At 35.6% G+C, this 25,089-nt stretch overlaps 1 protein-coding gene across 1 annotated transcript in view; it reads left to right on the plus strand.

Annotated features, from left to right (window-relative positions):
• DNAJC1 (DnaJ heat shock protein family (Hsp40) member C1) overlaps positions 1-25,089 on the plus strand; it is a 249,879-nt gene that overhangs the window by 94,458 nt on the left and 130,332 nt on the right. Inside the window, exon 7 of the mRNA XM_054592779.1 lies at positions 17,442-17,532. Within this exon, the coding sequence (XP_054448754.1) occupies positions 17,442-17,532 (91 nt within the window). The remainder of the gene's footprint in view (positions 1-17,441; positions 17,533-25,089) is intronic.

Consider the following 25,089-nt stretch of genomic DNA (forward strand, 5'->3'; position numbering starts at 1 on the left):
GACTTCTTTACCTGAAGCAGCCTGGATTGCTAATTGATACATGGTCGAAAAAGAGCCCTACTAGAGCCCTAAATATAAAAAATGATACACACAACTTTAAATATTGTAAGCATGTACTTTATATTTATTCACCACTCCTGTGATATAGGGCCATTATTTTATTCTTAAATAGGAGTCCTCTTTCTTGCATAAACCATACCTATAATCTTGGTTGCTTTAGGGAAAAATTTTCACTTGATTTCTTTAAAGACGTGTTAAACTAGACACTTGTGAAGCAATATAGTTGTATAATCCTTGGAGATTTTTTATGAGTTCCCTTTCTTTCATAATTAACTCACTTATATCTAGTTAACAGCATTTTTAGCAACTCTTTACTGAGCTTCCTGGTGAATGTACATGGTTTTCACAGAAACAGCTCTTATTGTTTACTCACTTTTGATCTTTTTAATGTACTGTTTAATTGAATTAATATAGTTACAGTAACAAGTATCACTGGCACAAGCAGGTTTAAGAGCTAACAGAACTGGCTTTTCTGGTTGTATTCATCCCTTGAATTTCATTTTATTAAAACTGAGCTGCAAATATTTTGTATAAGTGTATGTAGCTTTGGTTAAGAAGGAGCATCCAAGCTAAAAGTGGACATGTAAAGACTTCCAGCAAATGGCCTTCACACTAGCGGAATCTCTATCCAGATTTTGTCCTTGTCATATCAACAGCTCTTCATCTTCAACTCTTTTCCTCCCTTTCTTTCTTTACCCATTCTTTTGTTACACTTCACATTCACATATGGTTATCCAGTAGAATTTGGAAAAATGGCAATTCTGGTTCACTTTATGCTCCTAAATTCTCTATTTTAGCATTTAAGATTCCTAAGAAAACTCATTGTCTGAAGAGTTTACTTAAATTATTTTCTATGCTCCTCCCCATAAGATTAAAAATGAGAATTGTTATATCAATATTTGATATGTAAAACTTCTTTGAGTTATATGTCTAGAAAAACAGTTTAGCTGGTTCAATAAAAATTTATTAAACATCAGAACAAGATACTGTAAGGGGTTATGTATAGAGATGACTATGTCTATGACTAGAGTCAGATAAAGGTTATAGCACATGAATTAAAATAGTTATACAGTATGATATATAAGCTTCACATATATAGCGTAAACAATAACTTCTATAAATGTTCAGACGAAGAAGATTGTCTCTCTTTAGGACGGCAAAGGAAAACTAAAAAGAGGAGCCAAAGGAATTGATTCATGAAAGATGAGTAAGACCCTTGACAATGAACATGCCCACTTTGTGTATTAGGTAGTATACAAAAACGGTTTCATAAGTACAGTAATTCCCATACAATCATAGTGTGTTAAGGCTGCAAGAGGCCTAAGGAAGACACTGTACGATTCCTTTTTCTAAAAAACAAACAAACAAACAAAAAAACCAGAGGACATCACCCAGCCAGTTACCATCGTCTAAGACTACATCCTAGGTCTTCAGACTCTGTGTATAGCTATTTAGGAATTTATGCTCTAGTAACTAAATCTGATATGACAAATCTTTAAAGTCCAGTTAGACATAATCAATTTTATTGGTAAGACAGCAAAATATTGCTACCACACACATCTGTCAAAGACATGTATGAATTTTTGGGAGTAGAAGAGTTAGAGAGTATATAGTGAGCAGAATTCTACTCAAAGTGGTTCTGTGATCAGGCTGGGTAGAGATAAAAGTGTACCTTTGATAGTTTCTCCTTTTTGAGAAGTTTCTTAGTACCTCCAACAATGGGATTTGTTCCTTTCCTTTGTTCTGAAAAAGATATTGGAAAAGTAATAAGCTTTGGTAGATTAGAAGAATGAGGCCAAAGAACTAAAAACTGTTATACTTCATACATGTAAAATATTTGATAATGTTAATATGAAACATTTCCCAGATTGGAAAACATCCAAGGAAAAGATGTCTAGATGATATATTTATGAAAATGTATGCCCCATATCATTCATGTGCAGAAAAGGATCAGTCAAGTGAGAAACCAAAGAAAAAGAATATGTAGAGTGTTAACAAACTGATGAATAGATGGAAGGTTAGTATGTGCACAGAGCAATGCAAAAACATTACAGAGAAGTTAAATGTGTGACTTTAGGCAGAGAAGTGGAGAAACCTGAAGAAGTGTGTTCAGATAGCTAAGAAACCAAATGGAATGATTAACAGAAGGCACAGAATATGAAATTAGAATATACCAAGGAACTTGGACTATGTAAAGAGAGGTCTTTTATGCTGTGGACCTAGAATTTAATTTCAACATTGAAAGTATAGGCCTAGTGACACTTTCATATCTTACTAATATGTTTCTGTTTTCATGGTAGATTTGAAGGGAGTACGCATTCTCTTGGAATCTGTCTAAATCAGTCTCTTGTGTTGGCTGTATTCAGCCTATAACCCCAAGAAATGTTTCTGACTTCTAACCTGCCCTTGGATATTTTAAAATTGATCATGTATGTTCTGAAACATATTCATAGCCATGAAAGTAGCAAACAAATTAGGAACTATAACCAATGCTAAGCATATTTTCAGTTTAGCTCTTATACCTTAGTTTATTTTTTTCATTGTCCATTTGAGCTGGAAACTCATATATTTGAGCCCATAATAATTTAGATTGTTAATGCCATCAATTTCTCATACAAAATCAGTAAGTGTCAAATGTTCCAGGTGATCACCAGTCTAAATCATAGTTTGTTCATAGTTCTCTACATTTTCTGAGATGAAACAGGTCTTAAGTATTCAGAATTTATTTGCTTCATAGATTGTTTCTCTGGGAATTCACCATTCATGTTTCTCTCTACCTGCTCTTTTTCGTTTCTCAATAACATAATTTATAAAATATAAAAGTCCTTTAGGTGTGTGTTACCTAGAGTTGTAAATTTTTTTCCATTGTTGAGCCCCAGTCCCATCTTTTTTCACTCCCAAGCTAATCTCACATGAACACAGTTAAACTAAAAATTATTGCAGGAAATTTCCAGCATGTGTAGCCCCACCCCCTCAGGATTTATAGGTTGCCTAGGAGCTGTGTCTGAGAAAATAGAAGAATCTTCTCTGTAGTGCCATGGCTTTTACCTTAAAAAATAAAGTAAAAGCTGCCTAAGAGTAAAGGGAATACTATGTTTAAGAAGCATCCTCCCTCCCCAGAAGGTTCTGCCATGGAAACAAATGTGGACAAGCCAGGAGGTCACCCTCTGCACAGTCCGGGCCTTTCCTTTCTAGCGCCTTTGCTTCTGCTTGTTGGAACTCTGTCAGAAATTAAATAAACAAAACATTCACAGCTAATTAGCAGGGGAAAGGGCTTCTAAAAGGCTAGTGAGCATTTGTAGCAAGCTGAGTTGCCTGCCCTTCTACCCAGAGTTAAACACATATTTTCCAAGGAATGAGAAAGCTTAGTTTTAGTACTCTAAAAACTTTTTTTTAATCTGCAGATGAACATACATTATGTATGAAATAAGCGAACCAATAAAAAAAAAAGGATGGAAAAACGCTTAATTTTTATAAGGCTGAAACTCTACTGCTACAGAGAGACAAAAGGATACAGGAAAATTGAAAAGACTTCACAACACTAAGACAAGATTTCATTCCTTCTACCCTCTGCAATGAGAGCACAAGAAGTAATTACTCAGAGGCCCAAGGACAGAACGTAGAGTATTGGTTATTGCTAAGTATAAAAAGGTTAAAAAAAACAAACCCACACACAAAATGTTAGGTAGGGGGTTAGAGATATATAGTCTCATCAATTCCATATTTTATAGATGAAAAATGCTTAGGACTCAGATTGGTCAGGTAATTTGCTCAAAGTGAAATAACTAGTTAATGGTAGAAATGAAACATAAAGCAGATGAAAATAAGTATTAAAAGGATAAAAGCTAAGAAAGAATACATTTTCCCAACAGCAGAGTAACTAGTTAGGTAACTAGGGTTATAGTGAGTGAATAAGCTTAAACTCCCTATCAGAAGTTTAGAAAAATTCTTACATTGAATTGGGGCTGCACAGAACACTAATACAGTCTCTTCTGTCTCTTAGCCCAAATGGAAACAGTACGTTTAAGGCCTTGCATTTCCTTGAATTCTGCTGACCCAGGCAGAGGAAAGCATATCGTCTAGTTTTTTGTTTTTTGTTTGTCTGTTTGTTTATTCCTTGTGAATTTAGTGTTGTTATAGTTCTGTACAAAAATCTGGACTCTTAGTCAAAGTATACAATTTTAAAGTTTTCTTGTATTCTCACTGTAATTTTATTACAAATTATATGTAATTCTGAGATTAAGATAAGTCAATGGGAGAGCAAAATTTGATATAGAGCAAATGACGTTTATGGGCAAATTTTCAGGAATGCACTTGGTGATATTTTCCTCTGTTGAAGCTTTTATGTAAAATCAAACAGAAGAGATTTGTGCTGTCAAACAGTTGAAAGAAAAAAAAAAAAAAAGGAAGCGGGCATCCTCCATGTCTTTTGCAGCTCCCTCTCTGCAGAGTTCTTTCTTGTTTCTCATTGCCATTAGAACAAGCGGTGGTATTCTACCATCCTAGATCAGTCCCCCTCTTCCTAAGTTTTCCTTGCATTGTTTAATATTTTGAAGTTTATATGAAGAAGTAAAAGCAATTTAAAACATGACAAACCATGCCTGCTCGTCATGTTATTTTATCACTTAAATGAACTATGTCAATAATGTTAAAAGTTTATGATATGGATATCCTTCATCTTACAGCTCACTAACCCTGGAAATACTACATCTTCAGGACTTAAATTGTCATCATTATGGAGCCTTTCCTGATCTGGCCAACTGGAAACTGCATATTCTCTGGAATAACTTCATAACTATTTATATTATGATCAGAATAGACTAGTAGGCTATGGCAAAGGAGAGATCGTCCTGAAATTCCAGTGGCTTAAAATGTTTTTCTAGTTTATGCCCCTTAATCTATCACTGGTTGGTAGGAAAGGACGCATTCTGTTCTCACTAGCTGTTCAGGGACTCACAACACTGATATCCTCATCATCTTCTGGCTATACCCCTCTGGAACATGTGGCCTCTTTGCTCACTATGGCAAGAGTATAGAGCTGAGGCATTGCACAAGCTTTTCAGTTCTTTGATTTGAAATGACACATGATATTTCCATTCACAGCCCATCCAGAACTAGTCCCATGACCCCACCTAATCTCAAGAGGACAAGAAATGTGGGGAAACAGATAGAATGTTGGGTGAGCACCACTCTCTCTTCCAATAATTCATTCAACAGATATTTATTGAGTGCCTACTATGTGCTAGGTCCTCTTCTAGGCCTTGGGGAAAAAATATCTTTTAATCTTAAAGGCAAAAATTCTTGTTCTCATGTAGTTTACATTTCATATTTTGGTTAATATTCATAATTACTTTTACATATGCTTTAAGGACAACTGCTTGTCTTATCATATAATCTTGTATATCCTAAGTACCATACGTACAATAGTGGTTCAATAAATAAGTATAAATAAATATAACTGTTTAATATCTTCTTGTGTAAAAGCCCATTCTCTATTAATTACACAAAGAACATAATAAACTCTTTAAGGTAGCCATAGTTATAAAATCAATCCCATGCTTGTCTAGGCTTTGAGCCCTTCAAGAAATTTTGTTAAGTGTTAAAACTTAACAAAAAACTTGCTCATGTTTCATCCATAAGGATTATAAACTCCTTGAGGACAGGAACTCTTTCTGTTTGGAGCAGTGCAAACTTCATAGTTTTAATACAGTATTATGGAGATAAACCTAGGCAGTCCAGAGCCCTGATGGATTAAAGTAAGCACTAATTCACTGCATATTTATTAAGTTTCTATTATTTGTCAAGCAGTGTCTACAAAGATGAATGAGAAGTTTATATCCACAAGAAATCTACAGGCTGGGTCAAAAGTAGGTTTACAGTTGTGAGTACACAAAACAGTTTATTTCTTTTATTGTTTTTAACTATTGTATTATTTTTATTATGAAAAACTGTAAACCTGCTTTTGCCCCACCCTGTGTAATTTCCTGTATAAGTAAACTAGGGTACCAGGCTTTATTCTGGATTCAGAATGACACTTTGTGTTTGTTCTCTCTACCTAACAATTGTATTCACAAGAATTAGCCCCTCATGAAGAACAGGAGGGGAAAAATTTGAAAGCCACTTCTATAATTCAACCCCTTTTGATTACATGAATCCCTCCTAGATTATAATTTAAAGAGTAGCTACCTGGTCTCCTCTTGACTATTACCTCCTAAGTCAGCCTATTTCATTTTTAGGTAATTTTAATTATTAGAAAGTTCTTCTTTATATTTATCCAAAATCAAAATGTTCATCTCTGGAACCATATGTAGCAATTTTTTCTTTCCTATAATGACCCTAAAGATATGCTATGATAGTAATCAGGTTATCCCTAATCTCCTGATCTCCAGTCCCTTTTAAATGGAATGTCAAACTGCCTCACCATTTGATCCTTTTCTTTTTAAAGTCTTTCAGTTTGTCAGTGCATCTTAAAGTGTAGTACAACAGTTTGTACACAAAGATAGCTGGGACTATCTTTGTTGAGTGCAGTAGGATTATTTCAGATCATAAGTTTACTAAAGGAGGAATGCTTCCTGGAATGGACATATTGTAATTTACAATTTGAAAAATACAAGTAAGATATGAAGGAAAGAAAAAGCATGAGGAACATTTAAACAAAGGTGATTGGGTACATTACAGTCCCAGGGTAAGTGTGGTGTTAGACCTAATGAGTATTTCAAAGAGGAATTTTAGTGGAATTCTGTGTTATATGCAGCAGGAAGAAGAAACATTAGCAAAGAAATGATCAAATTTGGTAGGAGCACTAGGAAGAGATTGCTATTACCCAGGAAAGGTTTTTTACATTGAGGTAAAGAGGATGCAGGTGAAGAAAAGTCATATAAGCAAGAAGGTACAGGATTTTGCAGGAGGAATTTTGATGCAATATGAAGCAGAAAAACCCACACTTACCTTGTGGTAGAGAATAAGGTTCTTGGCCAAATGATGAAGTAATAACAATAGTTAACACATTTAAGGCTTAACTGTATGCAAGGTTTATTCAAGGTATTTCCCATGTGTTAACACATTTAACCACTACAAAAGCACTATGAGTTAAGTATTTTTTACATATCCATTTTATGGATGAGAAAATTCACCCACAGAGAAGTAAATTAATTTGCTGAATGTCACATAGCTAGTAAGATGACAAAGCCCAGATTTTTAAAAAATATCGGGGTGACATTGGTTCAAAAAACTATATAGGTTTCAAGTATATAGTTTTATAGTACATCATCTGTATATCGTACTGTGTGTTCACCACCCAAAGTCAAGTTTCCTTCCAACACCATTTATCCCCTTTACTTCTTATCCTCCTTTCCCTCTAGTAATAGGCATACTGTGGTCTGCCTCTGAGGTATTTTTTTTTTCTTTTTGCTGAAACCCTGCACCATTTTCACCTAGAATCTCCACCTCCTCTCTGACAGTTGGCAGTCAGTTTCTCGAGGTCATTTCATTCATTAGATTCCACATGTAATAGAAATCATATGGTACTTGTCTTTCATTGACTGGCTTACTTCACTTAGCATGATACTCTCCAGGTCCATCCATGCTGTTGCAAAGGGTAAGAGTTCTTTCTGTTTTTTTTTTCATCCTCACCCACAATGTGTTTATTGATTTTTAGACAAAGGGAAAGGGAGGAGAAGAGAAACATCTCATATGTGACTCAAAGGGGTGCTAACCCCACAACCCAGGCATGTGCCCCAACAGGGAATCAAACCCACAGCCTTTTGGTTTATGGGACAACGCTCCAACGGAGCCACACTGTCCAGAGCAAGATTTCCTTCTTTTTACGGCCGAGTAGTATTCCATTCTGCAAATGTACCACTGCTTTTTTATTCACTCCTCTACTGATGGACACTTGGGCTGCTTCCAGATCTTGGCTATTGTAAATAACACTACAATGAACATAGGGGAGCATATATTATTTCAAATTAGTGTTTTGGGACTCTTCAGATATATCCCCATAAGTGGAATTGCTGTATCATAAGGCAGTTCCATTTTTTAGTTGTTATGGTACCTCTGTATTGCTTTCCACAGTGGCTGCACCATCTGCATTCCCACCAGCAGTGAAAAAGAGTTCCCTTTTCTTCACATTCTGGCCAGCGCTTGTGGTTTGTTGATATTGATGATAGTCATTCTTCCAGCTGTGAGGTGATATCTCACTGCGATTTTCATTTGCATTTCTCTGATGATTAATGACATTGAGTGTCTTTTCCTGTCTTTTGGTCATCGGTATGTCCTTTTCAGAGAATTATCTATTCAGGTCCTTTGCCCATTTTTTAATTGGATTGTGTATTTTCTTATTGTTGAGTTTTATAAATTCTTTATAAACTTTGGATGTTAACCCTTTATCAAGTGTATCTCATTGGTGAATATGTTCTCCCATTGAGTGAGTCGTCTTTTCATTTTGTTGATAGTTCCCTTTGTTGTACATAAATGTTTTAGTTTGATGTAGTCACATTTGTTTATTTTTCTTCTGTTTCTCTTGCCCCAGGAGACATATCAGAAAATAGATTGTTACGTATCAGAAAACAAATCGTTATGAGAAATATCTAAGATTTTGCTGCCTATGTTCTCTTCCAGGTTTTTATGATTTCGAGTTTTACATTTAATTCTTTAGCCCATATTGTGTTTATTTGTGTGTGTGGTGTAAGAAAGCAGTCCAGTTTCATTTTTTTTGCACATATCTATCCAATTTCCCCAACACCACTTATTGAATAGACTGTTTTTACCCCATTGTATGCTTTTGCCTCCTTTGTGATATAAAGGTGTAGGTCTATTTTGGGGCTCCTCTGTTACATTGACCTATGTGTCTGTTTTTATCCCAGTACCATGCTATTTTGATTGCAGTGGCTTTATAGTATAGTTTGATACCAGGTAGCATGATTCCTGCAACTTTGTTCTTTTTTCTCAAGATTGCTGTGGCTACTCAGAGTCCTTTATTATTCCATATAAATGTTTGGAATATTTGTTCTAGTTCTGTGAAATATGACATTGATATCTTGATAGGAATTGAGTTGAATCTATATATTTCTCTTGGTAATATGGACACTTTAATGATGTTATTTCTTCCCATCCATGAATGTGGTATATGCTTTCACTTATTTGTATCTTCTTCAATTTATTCCTCCAATGTCTTACAATTTTCTGAGTACAGGTTATTATTGCTGTGTAGAAAAACAACTGATTTCTGGATATTTATTTTGTATCCTGATACTGTACGGAAATCATTTATCAGTTCTAGTAGTTTTTTGGTGAAATATTTGGGGTTCTTTAAATACAGTGTAATGTTATCTGAAAATAATGAGAGTTTTATTTCTTCCTTTTCAATTTGGATTTCTTCTTCTCTGATTGCTGAGGCTAGGACTTCCAGTCCTATCTTGAATAACAGTGGTGAATGCAGACATCCCTGTGTTGTTCCTGATCTTAACAAAAACACTTTGAGTTTTTGCCTGTAGTATGATGTTGGGTCTGGGTTTGTGATATATGGCCTTTATAATATTGCAGGATGTTCCTTCTTAGCCCACTTTGCTGAGATTTTTTATCCTAAATAGGTGTTGGATTTTATCAAATGCTTTTCCTGCATCTATTAATGTGATCATATGGTTTTTGTCTTCTGTTTTGTTTATGTGGTATATCACATTTATTGATTTGTAGATATTGTACCAACATTGCATTCCTGGAATAAATCCCATTTGATCATGGTGTATGAATTTTTTAATGTATTACTAAATCCAGTTTGCTAATATACTGCTTAGGAATTTAGGATCTTTGTTCATCAGGGATATTGGCCTGTAATTTTCTTTCTTTGTAGTGTCTTGATCTGATTTGAAATTAAGATGATGTTGGCCCGGTACAATGAGCTTGGGAGTCTTCTTTCTTGAATTTTTTGGACTATTTGAGGATGGATAGGTGTTCTTTGAATGTTTGGTAACATTCACCTGTGAAGCCATCTGGTTTAGGACTTTTGTTAGTTTTTTGGCTACTGCTTCAATTTCTTTAGTTGTAGTTCGTCTATTCATATATTCTGCTTTTTCCTGGTTCAGTTTTAGAAGATTGCATGTTTCTAACATTTTGTGCATTTCATTCTGATTGTTCAATTTGTTGCTATATAGTTATTTGTAGTATTTTCTTGTAATCCCTTATATTTCTTTGGTGTCAGCTTTTACTTCTCCTGTTTCATTTTTAATTTTATTTATTGGGGTCCTCTCTCTTGTGGTTAATGATTTGTCAATCTTGTTTTATTTTTTCAACAAACCAGCTCTTGTTTTCATTGATCTTCTGTGTTGTTGTTTCAGATTCTATTTTGTTTATTTTTGCTTTGATCTTTATTATTTCCTTCCTTCAACTCACTTTGGGCTTTGTTTTTATATTTCTTGTTCCTTCAAGTGTAACATAGAATTTTTTTTTTTAGATTTTTCCTGTTTCTTGAGGTAGGCCTGTAATGCTATGAATTTCCCACACAGGAAAATTCTTTCATTCTGTCCCCTACATTTTGGATTGTTGCATTCTCATTTTCATTTGCTTCAAGGTATGTTTTGATTTTTATCTTGATGTCATTGTTAACCCTTTCATTGTGTTAGTATGTTATTTAGCTTCCATATGTTTGTTTTACATGTTTTTTCTTGTGATTGATTCCTAGTTTTCATTATGTTCAGAAAAGATGCTTGAAATGATTTCAGTCTTTTTAAATTTATTGAGACTTGTTTTGTATCCTAATATATGATCTATCCTAGAAAATGTTCCATATGTACTTGAAAAGAATGTATATTCTGCTGCTTTGGGATGAAATGCTCTGAAGATATCAATTAAATCCATCTGATCTAGGGTGCATTTAAGACCCCTGTTTCCTTGTTGATTTTCTGTCTGAAAGACCTATCCATTGATGTCAGAGGGGTGTTAAAATCTTCTGCAATGGCTTTTTAAAAATTTTTTTAACTTCAATAAATAAAAAGAGTCTATTTATTTATATTTTAGAGAGGGGAAAGGAGGGAGAAAGAGAGGGAGAGAAACATCAATGTGTGGTTGCCTCCAGTGCATCCCCTACTGGGGACCTGGCCCGCAACCCAGGCGTATGTGCTAAACCGGGAATCAAATGGGCAAACCTTTGGTTCACAGTCTGGCACTCAATCCACTGAGCCACAGCAACCAGGGCTGCAATGACTCTTTACTCTCAATCTTTCCCTTCATGTCCATCAAGATTTGCTTTACATTTAGGTGCTCCTATGTTATATGCAAAAATGTTTAGAAGGATTATATCCTCTTGTTGGATTGCTCTCTTTATCATTATGTAGTGTCCTTCTTTGTCTTTTACTGTAGCCTTTGTATTAAAATGTATTTAGTCAGATATAAGTATTGCTACCCCAACTTTTTTTTTCTATTTGCATGAAATATTTTTTCCATCCATTTACTTTTAGTTTGTGTATATCTTTCATTCTGAGGTAGGTCTCATGTAGATAGCATGCATGTGTGTGTGTGTGTGTGTGTGTGTGTGTGTGTGTGTGTGTGTATGGGTCTTGTTTTCTTATTTATTCAGCTACCCTATGTCTTTTGATTGGAACATTTAAGCCATTGACATTTAAAGTGATTATTGATAAGTACATATTTATTGCTATTTTATTCTTTTAACTATGTGTCTCCTCCTCCTCCATCATCTTCTTTAAATAATTTCTTTATTTGTCAATTACAGTTGACATACAATATTATATTAGTTTCAGTTGTGCACCCCAGTGATTGGATATTGCATAACTTACTAAGTGATCATCCTGATAAACCTCATATCCATCTGCCACCATAGTTATTAAAATATTATTGACTATATTCCCTATGCTATACTTTATATCAACATGACTTTTCTGTTACTATCAATTTATGCTTCTTAATCCCGTCACCTTTTTCATCCAAGCCCCCTCCCATCAGGCAAGCATCAAAATGTTCTGTTCATTTTCGTTTTCTTTTAAAATTAGATTGTTTTTATATTTGTATTTATTGCCATTTTATTGTTCACATTTTTCCTCCCTCTCTTCCTTTCCCCTCTTTTACCCCCTCCCTTGTCTTTTCCCCCTCCTTTTCTTCTTCTTTTCTCCTTCTCTTCTTCTCTCTTCATCTTCTTCAAGAAGGCCCTTTAACATTTCCTGTAATACTGATTTGGTTGTAATGAACTCATCTAGCTTTTTCTTGTCTGAGAAGTTCTTTAGTTCTCCTTCAATTTTAAATGATATCCTCGCAGGGTAATGTAGTTTTGGTTTTAGGTTCTAGCATTTCATCACTTTGAATATTTAATGCCAGTCCATTCTGGCCTGAAATGTGTCTGTTTAGAAATCAGATGACAGTCTTATGGGAGCTCTGTTGTAGATAACTGTTTTTCTCTTGCTGCTTTTAAGATTCTTTCCTGGTCTTTAAACTTTGCCATTTTAATTTTGATGTGTCTGGGTGAGGGCCTCTTTGGATTTATCTTGTTTGGGATTTTAACACTTCTTGAACTTGTATGTCTTTTTCCTTCACCAGGTTAGGAAAGTTTTTAGTCATTGTTGCTTCAAATAGGTTCTCAAGCCCTTGCTCACTCTTTCCTCCTTCTGATACCCCTATGATGCAGATGGTGTTATGCTCTATGTTGGAAAGCCAAATTTCCCTTAAACTATTCTCAATTTCTTTTCCTTTTGCTGCTCTGATTATGTATTTTCTGTTACCTTGTCTTCCAAATCTCTGATTCAGTCCTCTGGTTCATCTAACCTATGTCTGTTCCTTTCAGGGTATCCTTTATTTCAGATATTGTGTTCTTCATTCATGACTGTTTTCTTTTTTTATGGTTTCTATGCCATTTTTCGTGCTGTTGTAGATCTCACTTAAGTGCTTTGACCATCCTTATAACTTTTTTTTTAACTCTGTAGCTATTAAATTGCTTTCCTCCATTTCATTTAGCTATTTTTCTGGAGATTTCTCCTGTTCTTTCATTTGGGGCCTGTTTCTTTGTCTCCACATTTTGGCTGTCATTTCGTGTTTGTTTCTATGTATTAGATAGGTCTGCTATGACTCCCATTCTTGGTAGGGTGACCTTATGTAGTAGGTGTCCTGTGCAACCCAGTGGCGCAGTCTCCTTCTTCACCTGAACTGAGTGCTCTAGGAATGTCCCTTTTGTTGATCATGTGGCCGCTCCTATTGTAGTTGATTGCTATTGGCCCGTTTTTTCATAGTGTTGACCTTCAAGCTGACTGACTTTTGAGGATCAACCCTGACCACAATGTATGAGGTGCTGTGCAGGTGCTGACCACATGAAGCAGAATTTGCCTCAGCAGGGTCTGATGCCTGCCAAGATCTTCCTTTGGATACGCTGCTTGTGAAGCTAATGAGATTCTGCTCTGATGGTTTCTGAAGCTGACTCCTGGGTGTGTTGATTCTGGGACCCACTTGTGCACACCAATATCCAGCACTGCCTATGACTGACCCTGGACAATCTTTTTGGAGCTACAAAGTGATCCACAGTTAGTGACTGCATCTGCTGGTCCTGTGTGTGTGCCCAGAAAGGACCACGCTTTGAATCAAAGCTGGCTTTTAACAGTACAGGACATGGTGGCAGGTCAAGAAAAGTTCCAAGGGAGCTCTGCTTCCATATGCCTCTGTCTGCCAGTTGCCTGTTAGGCTCAGTCACTGAAAGAGTCTCTGGTGGTACTTTAGTTGCATGAAGCATATTTTCAGTGAGTCACCAGGTATGAGTGAGTGGTACTCACCAGATTGACACAAATTCAACCTCGGTGCCAGTGCTGGGTCTGAGGCCACTCAGCAAATGTCCTAGAGTATACCAAGTCTAGCTGCCACCTGCTAGGTACCTGCATATCTTTGTGGTGTAGTGGAATCTCAGAGAATTGTCAGAGTAAACCCAGCAGAATTTATCAGGCCCACAGGGACCAAGATTTGACCATGTGAGTGGACAGCCCTTCACCAGTTGAGCATGCCACCTGTCTTAGAGCACACGCCTCTGTCTCAGATTCTTCTTGGAGCCTGATTTCCTCAGGGTGGGCCACCAGCAGTTGGGAGTGTGGGGTTATTGGATCTCTGGAGATAGGGAGGTGCCAGTCAGGCCTGGAAGAAAGTTGGGGGAGTGGCCACAGCACCAGAACCAGGCACGCAGTCTGTCCCAGTTTCTGCCCAGGCCTCCTGAAATCAGGAGGGTGGGGCTACTGGGAGCTCAGAGAGTGGAGCTAGCAGATCTCCCAAAAGGGGGAGGCACCGGTCAGGTTCACAGGAAAGTGAGGGGAATGACTGCCACACCAAAGCCCCACAATCCAGTCACTGATACTCCCTGAGTCTGCTGAGACATCTATGCCCCAGCCAAGGTAGCTGATTCCTCAACAGGACATAAACTCCATGAGGGGCAGAGGGGCTGGGGAAGAGGGCGAGGGGCCGGGGGAAGAGGGCGGCCGGGAGTCTGTAGGGTGGGGCTGTCGCATTCCCCCAGGCCAATGCCCTGTGGAGGGGAGTGCTCCACCCAAAGAAGACAGCCCTGCAGTGTGGCTGAAGAACTCAGTTCAAGGATCCTGGTGGCTATCCCTTCAGCTCTCTTTCCCGAGCCACAAAGTTCAGTCTTTTCTCACATGATCCTGGTCTGCTCAGCCCTCTCTCCACCAGAGCCCAGGGTGAGTGGTTGTGATCGAGATTTTGTGCTTTGGCTTGTTAGGAGGGTGCTCTAGTGGACTTTTCTCTCTCCCTGGTGTGCAGAATCCCTGCTGATTTTCACAACCAGGTGTTATATGGTGCTTGTTCCTTGCTTTGGTGTTCTGGCTTGAGGAGCCCAGCTTAGGGTTGAGACCCCTCACTTCCCTGGGGAAACTGCAGCTGAAAAATCCCTTTGGAATCTCAGCTGCTGCTTGTGAGGGTGTGGCCAGCCTTTCTCTCACATCTCTGCCCTTTCTACCAGTCTCAATGTGGCTTTTTCTGTAAATCCTTGGTTATAGGACTTCTCTTTAGCTAGTCTTCAGTTGGTTGTTCAGGGTGATTGTTCTATATTTTTGTTGTAATTCACGTTTGGTCTGGGAAGAGGTGAGTGTAACATCTACCCATTCCGCCACTGTCTTGGATCGTCCAAAACTGCAATCTTAATCCACTGAGTCTGGCTCCAGCATTTGTCCTCTTAATCACTAGAGTGTCTTTCACATCTTGTAAGTTACTTATCTGTGAGCTTTTCTTACAGCTGTCACCTTTCCTACTCCCCAAACGGAGCCAATATCTTCTGACCTTTTTCCCCTACTATTAAAAACTACTCTCAGGAAAGAAGCTGATACGCTTATTGATTCATTTACATCAAGGAATAAAATGACTGATGGTTTAACATAAAAAAATACTACTCTAGGGTTGAATGCTTTTAGGGGCATGGGAAATGTTAAGGGACCATGAAACCTTAACCCAAAACCTTGTTGAAATTTAAAGTATATGTGGGCGTGGGAGAATGAGTTCACTGGATACATGATATTCTGTGCTCTCAAATTACACCATTATTCAGCTGGTCCAGGCCTTGTGGGAATCCTAGTAGAAAAGAGGTAGGATCATAAAAGTGGGAATGGAGAGGTGAGAGATACATCTTTATTATATCAATTCAGTGATTTTAGAAATATTCTATTTCTCTAATTCATTATCAGGTGAAGAGTTCTGATATAACCCCTAGAGACAGAGACCCCAAGAGAAATTTTTAACTTGGACAGTCAGATGAAAAGAGATCATTCTACCCTAGAGTTTGTGTTTATACATTTACATCTGAATCGAGGTAGAACCAAGTATTGATTTTGTTCCTTTATTTTCTATAGAAATAAAACCCTCTCGTGTGGGTCTATGATTTATCTGCTCTAGGAATTTTACAACCTAGGAATGTTACCCAAGAGCAGCAGTTCTCAACCTTTTTCATTTCATGGCACACATAAACTAATTACTCAAATTATCTGTGTTTTTTGTCAACCTGGTTTAATTTTGATTCATTCACAAAGAACAACTATTGTGTCAGCTGTTGTGTTTTTTGTTTTTTTTTTTATTTGACACTCTAAGGGAAAAAGAGGTCAGTCCCCCTGGCCCAATAGTCAGGTATTGCATGTTTTAAAAAGTCTTGCAGCACACCAGTTGAAAATCACTACTCTAAAGTTAACCTTGATACCTCTCTTCTTCTTACTGCATTTCAGGCAGTCATGAAGCTCGTCATTTCTTTCTTTAAGGTGTTTCTTATGTAATTCAATCTAGTTTAGCTCAATGAGCATGACTGAATGCCTGCTTTATGCCAGATACTGTGCTCTGGGCATATAAGTACTCCTATCTTAAACGTCTCATTTTCTAGAAAAGAATATAGCACGATTGAAGCAATCATAAAAGTGTGTTTCAATACATAACAGTATATAAGCGAGAATTACTCTGTTAGGAAAGGTCAGCAAGGTTTGCAAACGAGGTGATGCTTGAAAAGGGTTTTTAGAATGAATAGGAATTCTTCAGAATAATGTCAGGATAGCAAAACATTCTAACTGGAGGGCAAAGCATACACAAAGACGTGGAAGCATAGCACAGTGTGGCTTGGCAGCTGCAGGTAGTGTTGCTGTAGAATAAATGAAGTTTGTTTGAGTCAAGGGGTGGTGAAAATGATGTTTTTGTTTTTTTCATTGTCAGGAGCTTTATATGCCTAGAATATCAACTTGTTTATGTCCATGCCTGTGATTATTGAAGGCCTAACCTTTTTCATTACCCTGCTGAGTCTTTCCCATATGCCCTTTCTTGAGACTTCAGTTACTAAAGCTTGATACCTAAGCATTTGTATACAATATATGTTCTCGATTCTCAACCTTCTATGATAGGAACTGGTATCTAAGTATAGTAGAAATCGTAATAACAACTTGCTCTTTTATCTACATGATCATATAGGTTTCATGATCAGATTTGCGTATAATAATTCTGAACAGTTTTCAGAGATAAAGGAATAATATGAAAATAGTGTTAGTACGGTAATACAATTTACTATACCAAATAATTTAATCCCATTAATGTGTTTTTCTGTTCTCTTTCTATGTAATATACAATATTGAGAAAATTGTGTGTTACACAGTGGGAGAAAACATCAAGAGAACCCCTCCCTTCCATACCTGAGAGAAAATATTTAAATTTATACTCATGCAATGTCTTGCTTTAATCAGCTCTCTAAGAGAGAAAAATTATAGAGAAATGTTTATTTAGCTTCTGTGCATCATAAAATTTGACAAAATAAGCAAAAAGGAAGAATAGTTTTTAAAGAAAATAGTGCTATAAAATGACGTTATGTGGAAAACACCATTAAAACAAACTGACTTTTATGTTAATTTATTTGTAACTTCTTTTTTAAGGATGCTGGGCAGTTTTATGCTAAATATAAAGAAACAAGAATGAAGGAAAAGGAAGATGAAATTACTAGAGCTGAACTTGACACACTTCAAAGTAAGTTTTAAACATTGTCTTACTGTGTTAACAAAATCATAAAACCAAGTATTTAAGTTTGTATTTTCCCTTAAATTCAGTAGTAATTAAATTGTCTGTGCTTTCTTTGCCATTCTCTGACTAGAGTTACTTGTACTTAATGTATTTTATGTGGAAAATACTATATTAGTAATTGCTGAGCCATCCATAGTTTCATATCAGAAAGAGAGATAAAATCAACATGTTCTTTAAGTCTAGGAAACATCCAGAGTCCAGAAAGTCCTAAAATACTCTAGTACTGTAATTGTCATTGGTATTTTGTGCCAAGTCTACAGTGAAAAGTGGCAAACCTGGAAAATCAATGATTTTTGTTTGGAAAGTCTTTGTTTTATTTCTATTAGTATTATATAAATGAAAAACCTTGACTAAATTATCAATATATTGAAGTCTTCCACTGAATACTAAAGACAGTCGTTGCTGCTTTTAAGAAAAGTGGAACATAAAAGGCACTTTTTAAAGCCCTCGTCTTTTTGTCTGATTTTCCATATCTCCATCGTTCCCACGCATATAGACTTTGTCCCTTTACGTTCTTTTATTCATGCTCAGAGCATTTAACACTACTTAACATTAATTTATTTATTAATTTTGTTTACCATATGGTTCCCCCAATATAATGTAAGTTTATGAGGGTAAGGGCTATAGTTTCTATCCAAGTACCTTAAAGAGTCCTGGCACATAACAGGCGCTCAATAAATACTTGTTGATTAAAATCGTGGAGGGGAAATCTCTAACCTTTTAAAAATTCCAAATGAGCATTTTTAGTTCAGACTTTATTCCCTCCACTGACCGAGATTACTAGAGAAGTGTGTGGTGTGTATGATACCAATTCGAGCCCAGAAGACAATACAAAGATAATTAATACCTGGTCACTTTACACCTATAAATGGATATACATGGCAGCATGCACAGTTTTACAAAACAATTTTTGTGCTTTTGAGAGTATGCAGTAACAGCTATTCTGCAGTGTATAATAGTAATTTAGCCGAATCAAACCGCATAAGAGCAACTGTAGTATTAGTATACCACACATTTCAATTCACACATTCAATATATAGAAATATGGTGTTAGCTATTTCCCTTCATTTACTGGAAGTCCTAGTTTTCTGCCTTCACACTGACACCAGACCATAGTTTAAGAAGAGATAAGAATTAGCCCTGAAGTGTGTGGCTCAGGTGGTTGAACATCATCCTGCAAAGTAAAAGGTCTCCAGTTCGATCCCTGGTCAGGGCACATGCTTGGATTGTGAGTTTGGTCCCTGCTCAGGGCATGTGTGAGAAGCAACTGGTTGATGCTTCTCTCTTGCATAATGCTTCTTTCCATCTCTTTCTTTCTCCCTTACCCTCTCTTTAAAAATAAGTAAATAAAATCTTTTATAAAAAAAGAATAGATAAGAATTATGTCCCATTCAAATCCAAAAGTTCATTTCCACTACTTAAATGTGTGCCTTTGTGAATTTTAGCTTCCTGATCTGTTAAAAAAATTTTTTTTCAACTAGTTCATCCCAGTATTAGTTTTCTATTGCTGCTCTAACAAATGGCCACAAATTCAGTGAATTAAACACAAATTTGTTATCTTACAGTTGTGTGGGTCAGAAGTCCAACAGGGATCTCACTGGCCTAAAATCAAGGTTTATCAGGGAGGGCTGCCTGCATTCCTTTTCCAGCATCTAGCGATCTCCCACATTCCTTGGATCCTGGCCCCCTTCTTCCATCTTCAAAGTCAGCAATCTCTCTTCCTTTTCCTCTGGTGTCACACCTCTGTCTGATCATAACTGTGAAGGGTTCTCTGCTTTTAAGGACCCAGGTGATTAGATTAGATCACCTTGAATAATTCAGGATAATCTCCCATCTCAAGGTGCTCAGCCATAATCACATCTGCAAAGTCCCTTTTCCCATGTAAAGTAAAATATTCCCAGCTTCTGGGGATTAGAACATGGACACGTTTAGGTTTTGTTTTTGTTTTGTTTTTTGTTTTGTTTTTCCCTATCAGAATCCTTCGGATGTCTGGGAAGCTTTAGAACAGGGAATGTTTTCTTTTTAATCTTTGTGTCTGCAGAATTGAATACAGTGTCCTGGCATATAGTGAATGTTAAGTAAAGGGTTGAGTGAATGAATATATGAATTAATATAATGCTGTGAATATTAATATGTCATATGAGCACCTCTCCTATACAGAACACTGTTTCAGGAGCATATAATTTAATTCAAAGGTTTTAACAGTTACAAATACAAAATAATATTCAAATCGACTATATAATTGTTTAAAGCAGACTTCAATTAAGAGGAAAGAGTTTAGGATGACAGAAGATTACTACATATTAAGATTAACTAATGTATATACTAAGGATTAAGGGTGGACAAATGATTTATATTGTTTTATTAAACCTAAGGTTGAAATAGAAGCTGATGCTATAGCAATTGTTGAAATAATTTTTATTAAATTGATTGAATCAATGAATAAATGAAACTAAATATAATTTTATATAATTTTTATTATGTAAAATTTTTACATAAAATTTTCTAAGCCTTTTAAAACTAGTTCAAAAGAAAGGGGGAAATCACATTTACTACAAGAAAAGAGAAAAATATCAAATTAATCCTGTGCACAACATAATGATTTTATACATATATCAAAGAGATCACCACAGTAAGTCTAGTTAATATCTATTGTATTATAACACATAGTTTCAGGTGTTTTTTCTTGTGATAAACTTTTAAGATTTATTCTCATAGCAACTTTCAAATATAAAATACACTATTATTAACTACAGTCATCAATCTGTACATTATATCACCAGAACTTTATTTATTTTGTAACACACAACTTTTTAATGTGGTCTTTGTAACCACTTATTTTGGCATATATGAATTCTCTCATAATAATAGATTAAATATGCACACTAAACAACTTCAAAAATAGAGGTTAAACATAAAGTATTTATCATAATATAAAAACTTCCTTTTGAAGTTTGTGTCCATTTTCCAAAATTCTTCAAATATTTGTTCTAAGAGTTTGGTAGCAATTTTCAAATTTAATACTTATCTCTTATTTTCTATTATTGTTTAATAAAAAATAGTATATAGAGAAACACAAACTTTTAAATCTTATCACTCTCTGTGTACCAGTAAAAATGTGTAATAGTTTTCTAAAAAGTTTGAAAATTCACCACTAGCTTTTCATTTCTTGAAACTCAAAATAGAATAACTCAATATTAGAAAACATGTTAAAAACAATACTCACGTTAGGCTCTGAATGATAAGACTTCTGTTACTCATGTTTTGATATCAGTGGTATATTTAGAAAAGGCAATGGTACCAACATTAAGAATGTTAAAGAACAGTCACATTATTGTTAATAGTGTCAGAAACTGTCATGTATTTTTTAATGTAGTCTCTAATGGTTACATGCAAAGAATCTTTTAATTAATTTTGTTAACTTCATTACAGTGTTCTGAATTGTATACTTTAGAATTAATACATAAAGGTTCCAAATCCCCTAGTGTGCATTTCATTTGTCCCTATCTTTCTTCATTTTAAAGAGCTTCATTGGAATACCGAGTTCATAATAACATTTCCATCTGCTTAATTGAGTAAATGCATCTCATGCAGATTAGCAATAGCTATTTTATGCTGCCTGTTTTTCATGACCTAATTGCTAATCTGCCCTCAAGTCTATCTGTTTTACTGTTGAGATTGTGCAGTATTCTCTGAGGGCTACTACTCTAGAACTTCATTGAGTAGGGTGTGGTGAGCTTATTAAAATGAAATTTTAGAGGGGGAAATATGAAAAGGATAATTTCTTAAAAATAAATATTTTGGGAAATCTTTATGCAAAAAAGGTGATACCTATATGGAAAATTTTTGGCATTTATTCCTTTATTACAAATGTTTAATTCTATGTTTTAGGTTTAAACAAGTTGAATATTTATAAATATAAGACTATCAGTGTTAATAGTACTTTTATACACTGTCTAATTATATGAATTTTATTCTAAGCCAAAAATTGTGAATTCTAAGTAGTATCATGAAACATTCCATATCATTAATGAAAAAAATACATTTGAGTTATTATATAAATAAATTGTAAAAGTTAAAATTTGAATTGACAAAAAGGAGGAGGAAGGATTGAAGTAAAAATTATTATTTACCTTTTTTCTCTGTATCTTATATGATTTAAGAATAAAGACAAAATCAAATAATCAAAATCCTACTGTCAAGTAATTCTTTTATATCTGCACAAATAACAGTTTTAGGCATGAATTAAGTTTTCTTTTTGTTTTGTGGTCCTCAATGCATGCCCAATAAGGGACCCAGGTAGGGGTGCCAAACAGTGAGAAAGATGGGGGACAGAATATGCCTCTTTAGGGTGTCAGGATGGGAGAACATTCACATTCTCTAAGGTAAAAACTGGCTTCTTAGAAAACTCAGGTTCCTGAGAAGAAGGAGATGTAGGTGTTGATATGTAAATTGAATTAAGGGTTGGTGAGGGATAGGACAAAGGAGATAGGACAGAGGTAGCCCAGTTTAGCTGAGAACATTTTTCCTGTAGTAATATAGGATGCTCATGGATGGGAGAGTACTGTCTGAGATGACTTACGAAACAGCATGTAACTACTCACTAGCTCCATCCAGTACATTTGAAAGCATGACCAAATAGAAACTCTGTACCTTGTGAACCATATTTGTAAGAAAACCTAAAAGAAGCCCTAGTCCCAAGCGTTTATACGTAGGCAAAGAATATCCTAAAAAGTGTTATTTCTAGGTACTTTGCGCTAAAACAAGGGAATGTGTATTTTTAAAATCAAACAGCTAAAATATAAATTTATAATGCATTCCCTCAACATTTCAAATCATAGTGTGGTATATGCTTAAATATAATAGTCTCATTTAATTTTCCAATTGAAATGATTCAAAAAAGTTTTTATCAATAGAATATACAAACATCTATGGCTATAGATTAAATAGTCAAATTTTAACTAAAATTTTACCTATCAATTTGGAAATGTACCTGTTTAATATACTTCCTATAAAATAATATATCAGTTTATAAGCTCCATGCAGGCAGTTGTTTTTGTTTGACTTATAGCTGTAACCTCAAAGACTATTACAGTGTCAGGCATGTGGTAAATACTCAGTAAATATTTGTTGAATGAATTCATGAATTTAGAAATACTCTATTGCTCTTTACTACTTTATACTCTTTTTAAATTTAATCTTTATTGTTTATTTTTTTACATTACCTTTTAGTCTGCTTATATTCCCCTCCCCGCAGCAGTCCCCACACTGCTGTCCATGGCCAGGAGCCCTTTTTCCTTTTAGTTCAACCCCTTCACCCCCTAACCCCGCCCTCCCCCACTAGCTGTCATCCTGCTCTTCTATGAGTCTGTGCCCTTTTTGTTTGTTAGTTCATTTGTTCATTAGATTCCACGTGTGAGTGAAATCATATGGTATTTGTCTTTCTCTGACTGGTTTATGTCACTTAGCATAATGTTCTCCAGATCCATGTATACTGTTGTAAAGAGTAAAATTGTCTTCTTTTTTTACAGCTGAGTAGTATTCCATTGTGTAAATGTCCCATAGTTGTTTTATCCATTCATCCACTGATGGACACTTGGGCTGCCTCCATATCTTAGTGATTGTAAATAATGCTGCAATGAATGTAGGGGTGCTTATGTTCTTTCAAATTAGTGTTTTGGGTTCCTTCGGATATATTCCCAGATTGGGACTACTGGGTCAAAAGGCAGATACATTTTTAATTTTTTGATGTATCTCCAAATTGCCTTCCAGAGTGGCACACCAGTCTGTATTCCCACAAACAGTGCAAGAGTTACCCTTTCTCCACATCCTCACTAGCATTTGTTGTTTGTTGATTTATTGATGGTAATCATTCTGACAGGTGTGATATGTTATCTCATTGTGGTTTTAATTTGCATTTCTCTGATGATTAGTGATGTTGAGCATCTTTTCATGTCTAATGTCATCTGTATGTCCTCTTTGGAGGAGTGTCTGTCCAGGTCTTTGCCCATTTTTTCATTGGGCTACTTGGGTGTTTGTTTGTTTGTTTGTTTGTTTGGTGTTGAGTTTTGTAAGTACTTTGTAAATTTTGGATATTAACCCCCTTATCGGATGTATTGGTGAATATGTTCTACCATTCTGTGGAATGTCTTTTTATTTTGTTTATGATTTCCTTTGCTGTGCACAAACTTTTTAGTTTCCTGTAGTCCCATTTGTTTATTTTTTTCTTATGTTTTCCTTGCCAGGGGAAACGGATTCTATGAAAAATTGCTACGAGCAATGTCCAAGATTTTGCTGCCTATGTTTTCTTCTAGGATTCTTACGTTTTCAGGTCTAACACTTAAGTCTTTGATCTGTTTTGAATTTATTCTTGTGTGTGATGTAAAAAGGTGGTCCAGTTTCCTTTTTCTGCACACGTCTGTCCAATTGTCCCAACACCATTTATTGAATAAACCAGCTTTAGCCTATTGTATGTGCTTGCTTCCTCTGTAGAATATTAATTGACTATAAAGGGTTGGTTTATTTCTGGGCTCTTTATTCTGTTATATTTATCTATGTGTCTGTTTTTATGACAGTACCATGCTGTTTTGGTTACTGTGAGCTTATAGTATAGTTTGATATTAGCTAGTGTGATTCCTCCAACTTTGTTCTTTCTCAGGATTGCTATTGTTATGCAGGACCTTTTGTGATTCCATATAAGTTTTTGAAATATTTGTTCAAGTTCTGTGAAATACATCTTTGGAATCTTGATAGGTGATGCATTGAATCTATAGATTGCTTTGGTAGAATGAACATTTTAATGATGTTAATTCTTCCTATCCATAAACATAGTATGTGCTTCCATTTATTTGTATCTTCTTCAATTTCTTTCTTCAGCATCTTATAATTTTCCAAGTACAGGTGTTTTACATCCTTGGTTAGGTTTATTCCTAGGTATTTTATTCTTTTTGAAGTGATTGTGAGTGGGATTGTTTTCTTGTTAGTTCATTATTGGCATATGAAAATGCAGCTGACTTCTGTATATTAATTTTGTATCCTGCTACCTTGCTGAGTTCATTTATCAGTTCTAGTTGTTTCTTGGTGGAATCTTTGGGGTTCTCTATGTATAGTGTCATGTTATCTGCAAATAAAGACAGTTTTAGTTCTTCCTTTCCAATTTGGATGCCTTTTTTTTTCTCTTCTTGTCTGACTGTTGTGGCCAGGACTTCTACTAAGTTGAGTAAGAGAGCTGAAAGTGAACATCCCTGCCTGTACCCAGTCTTAAAAAGGAGCAGTTGTTGTTGCCCATTGGGTATGATGCTGGCATTGGGTTTGTCATCTATGGCCTTTATTATGCTTAGGTATGTTTCCTCTATTCCCATGTTGCTGAGAGTTTTTGTCATAAATGGGTGTTGGGTTTTTTTCAAATGCTTTTTCTGCATCTATTGATATGATCATGTGGTTTTTATCCTTCATTTTATTTATGTGGTGAATCACACTCATTTGCTATTGTTGTACCAATAT

The sequence above is a fragment of the Pteronotus mesoamericanus genome, unplaced genomic scaffold (genome assembly GCF_021234165.1).
Source record: "Pteronotus mesoamericanus isolate MK-2021 breed Mesoamerican mustached bat unplaced genomic scaffold, CSHL_Meso_final contig_130, whole genome shotgun sequence".
NCBI lineage: Eukaryota > Metazoa > Chordata > Mammalia > Chiroptera > Mormoopidae > Pteronotus > Pteronotus mesoamericanus.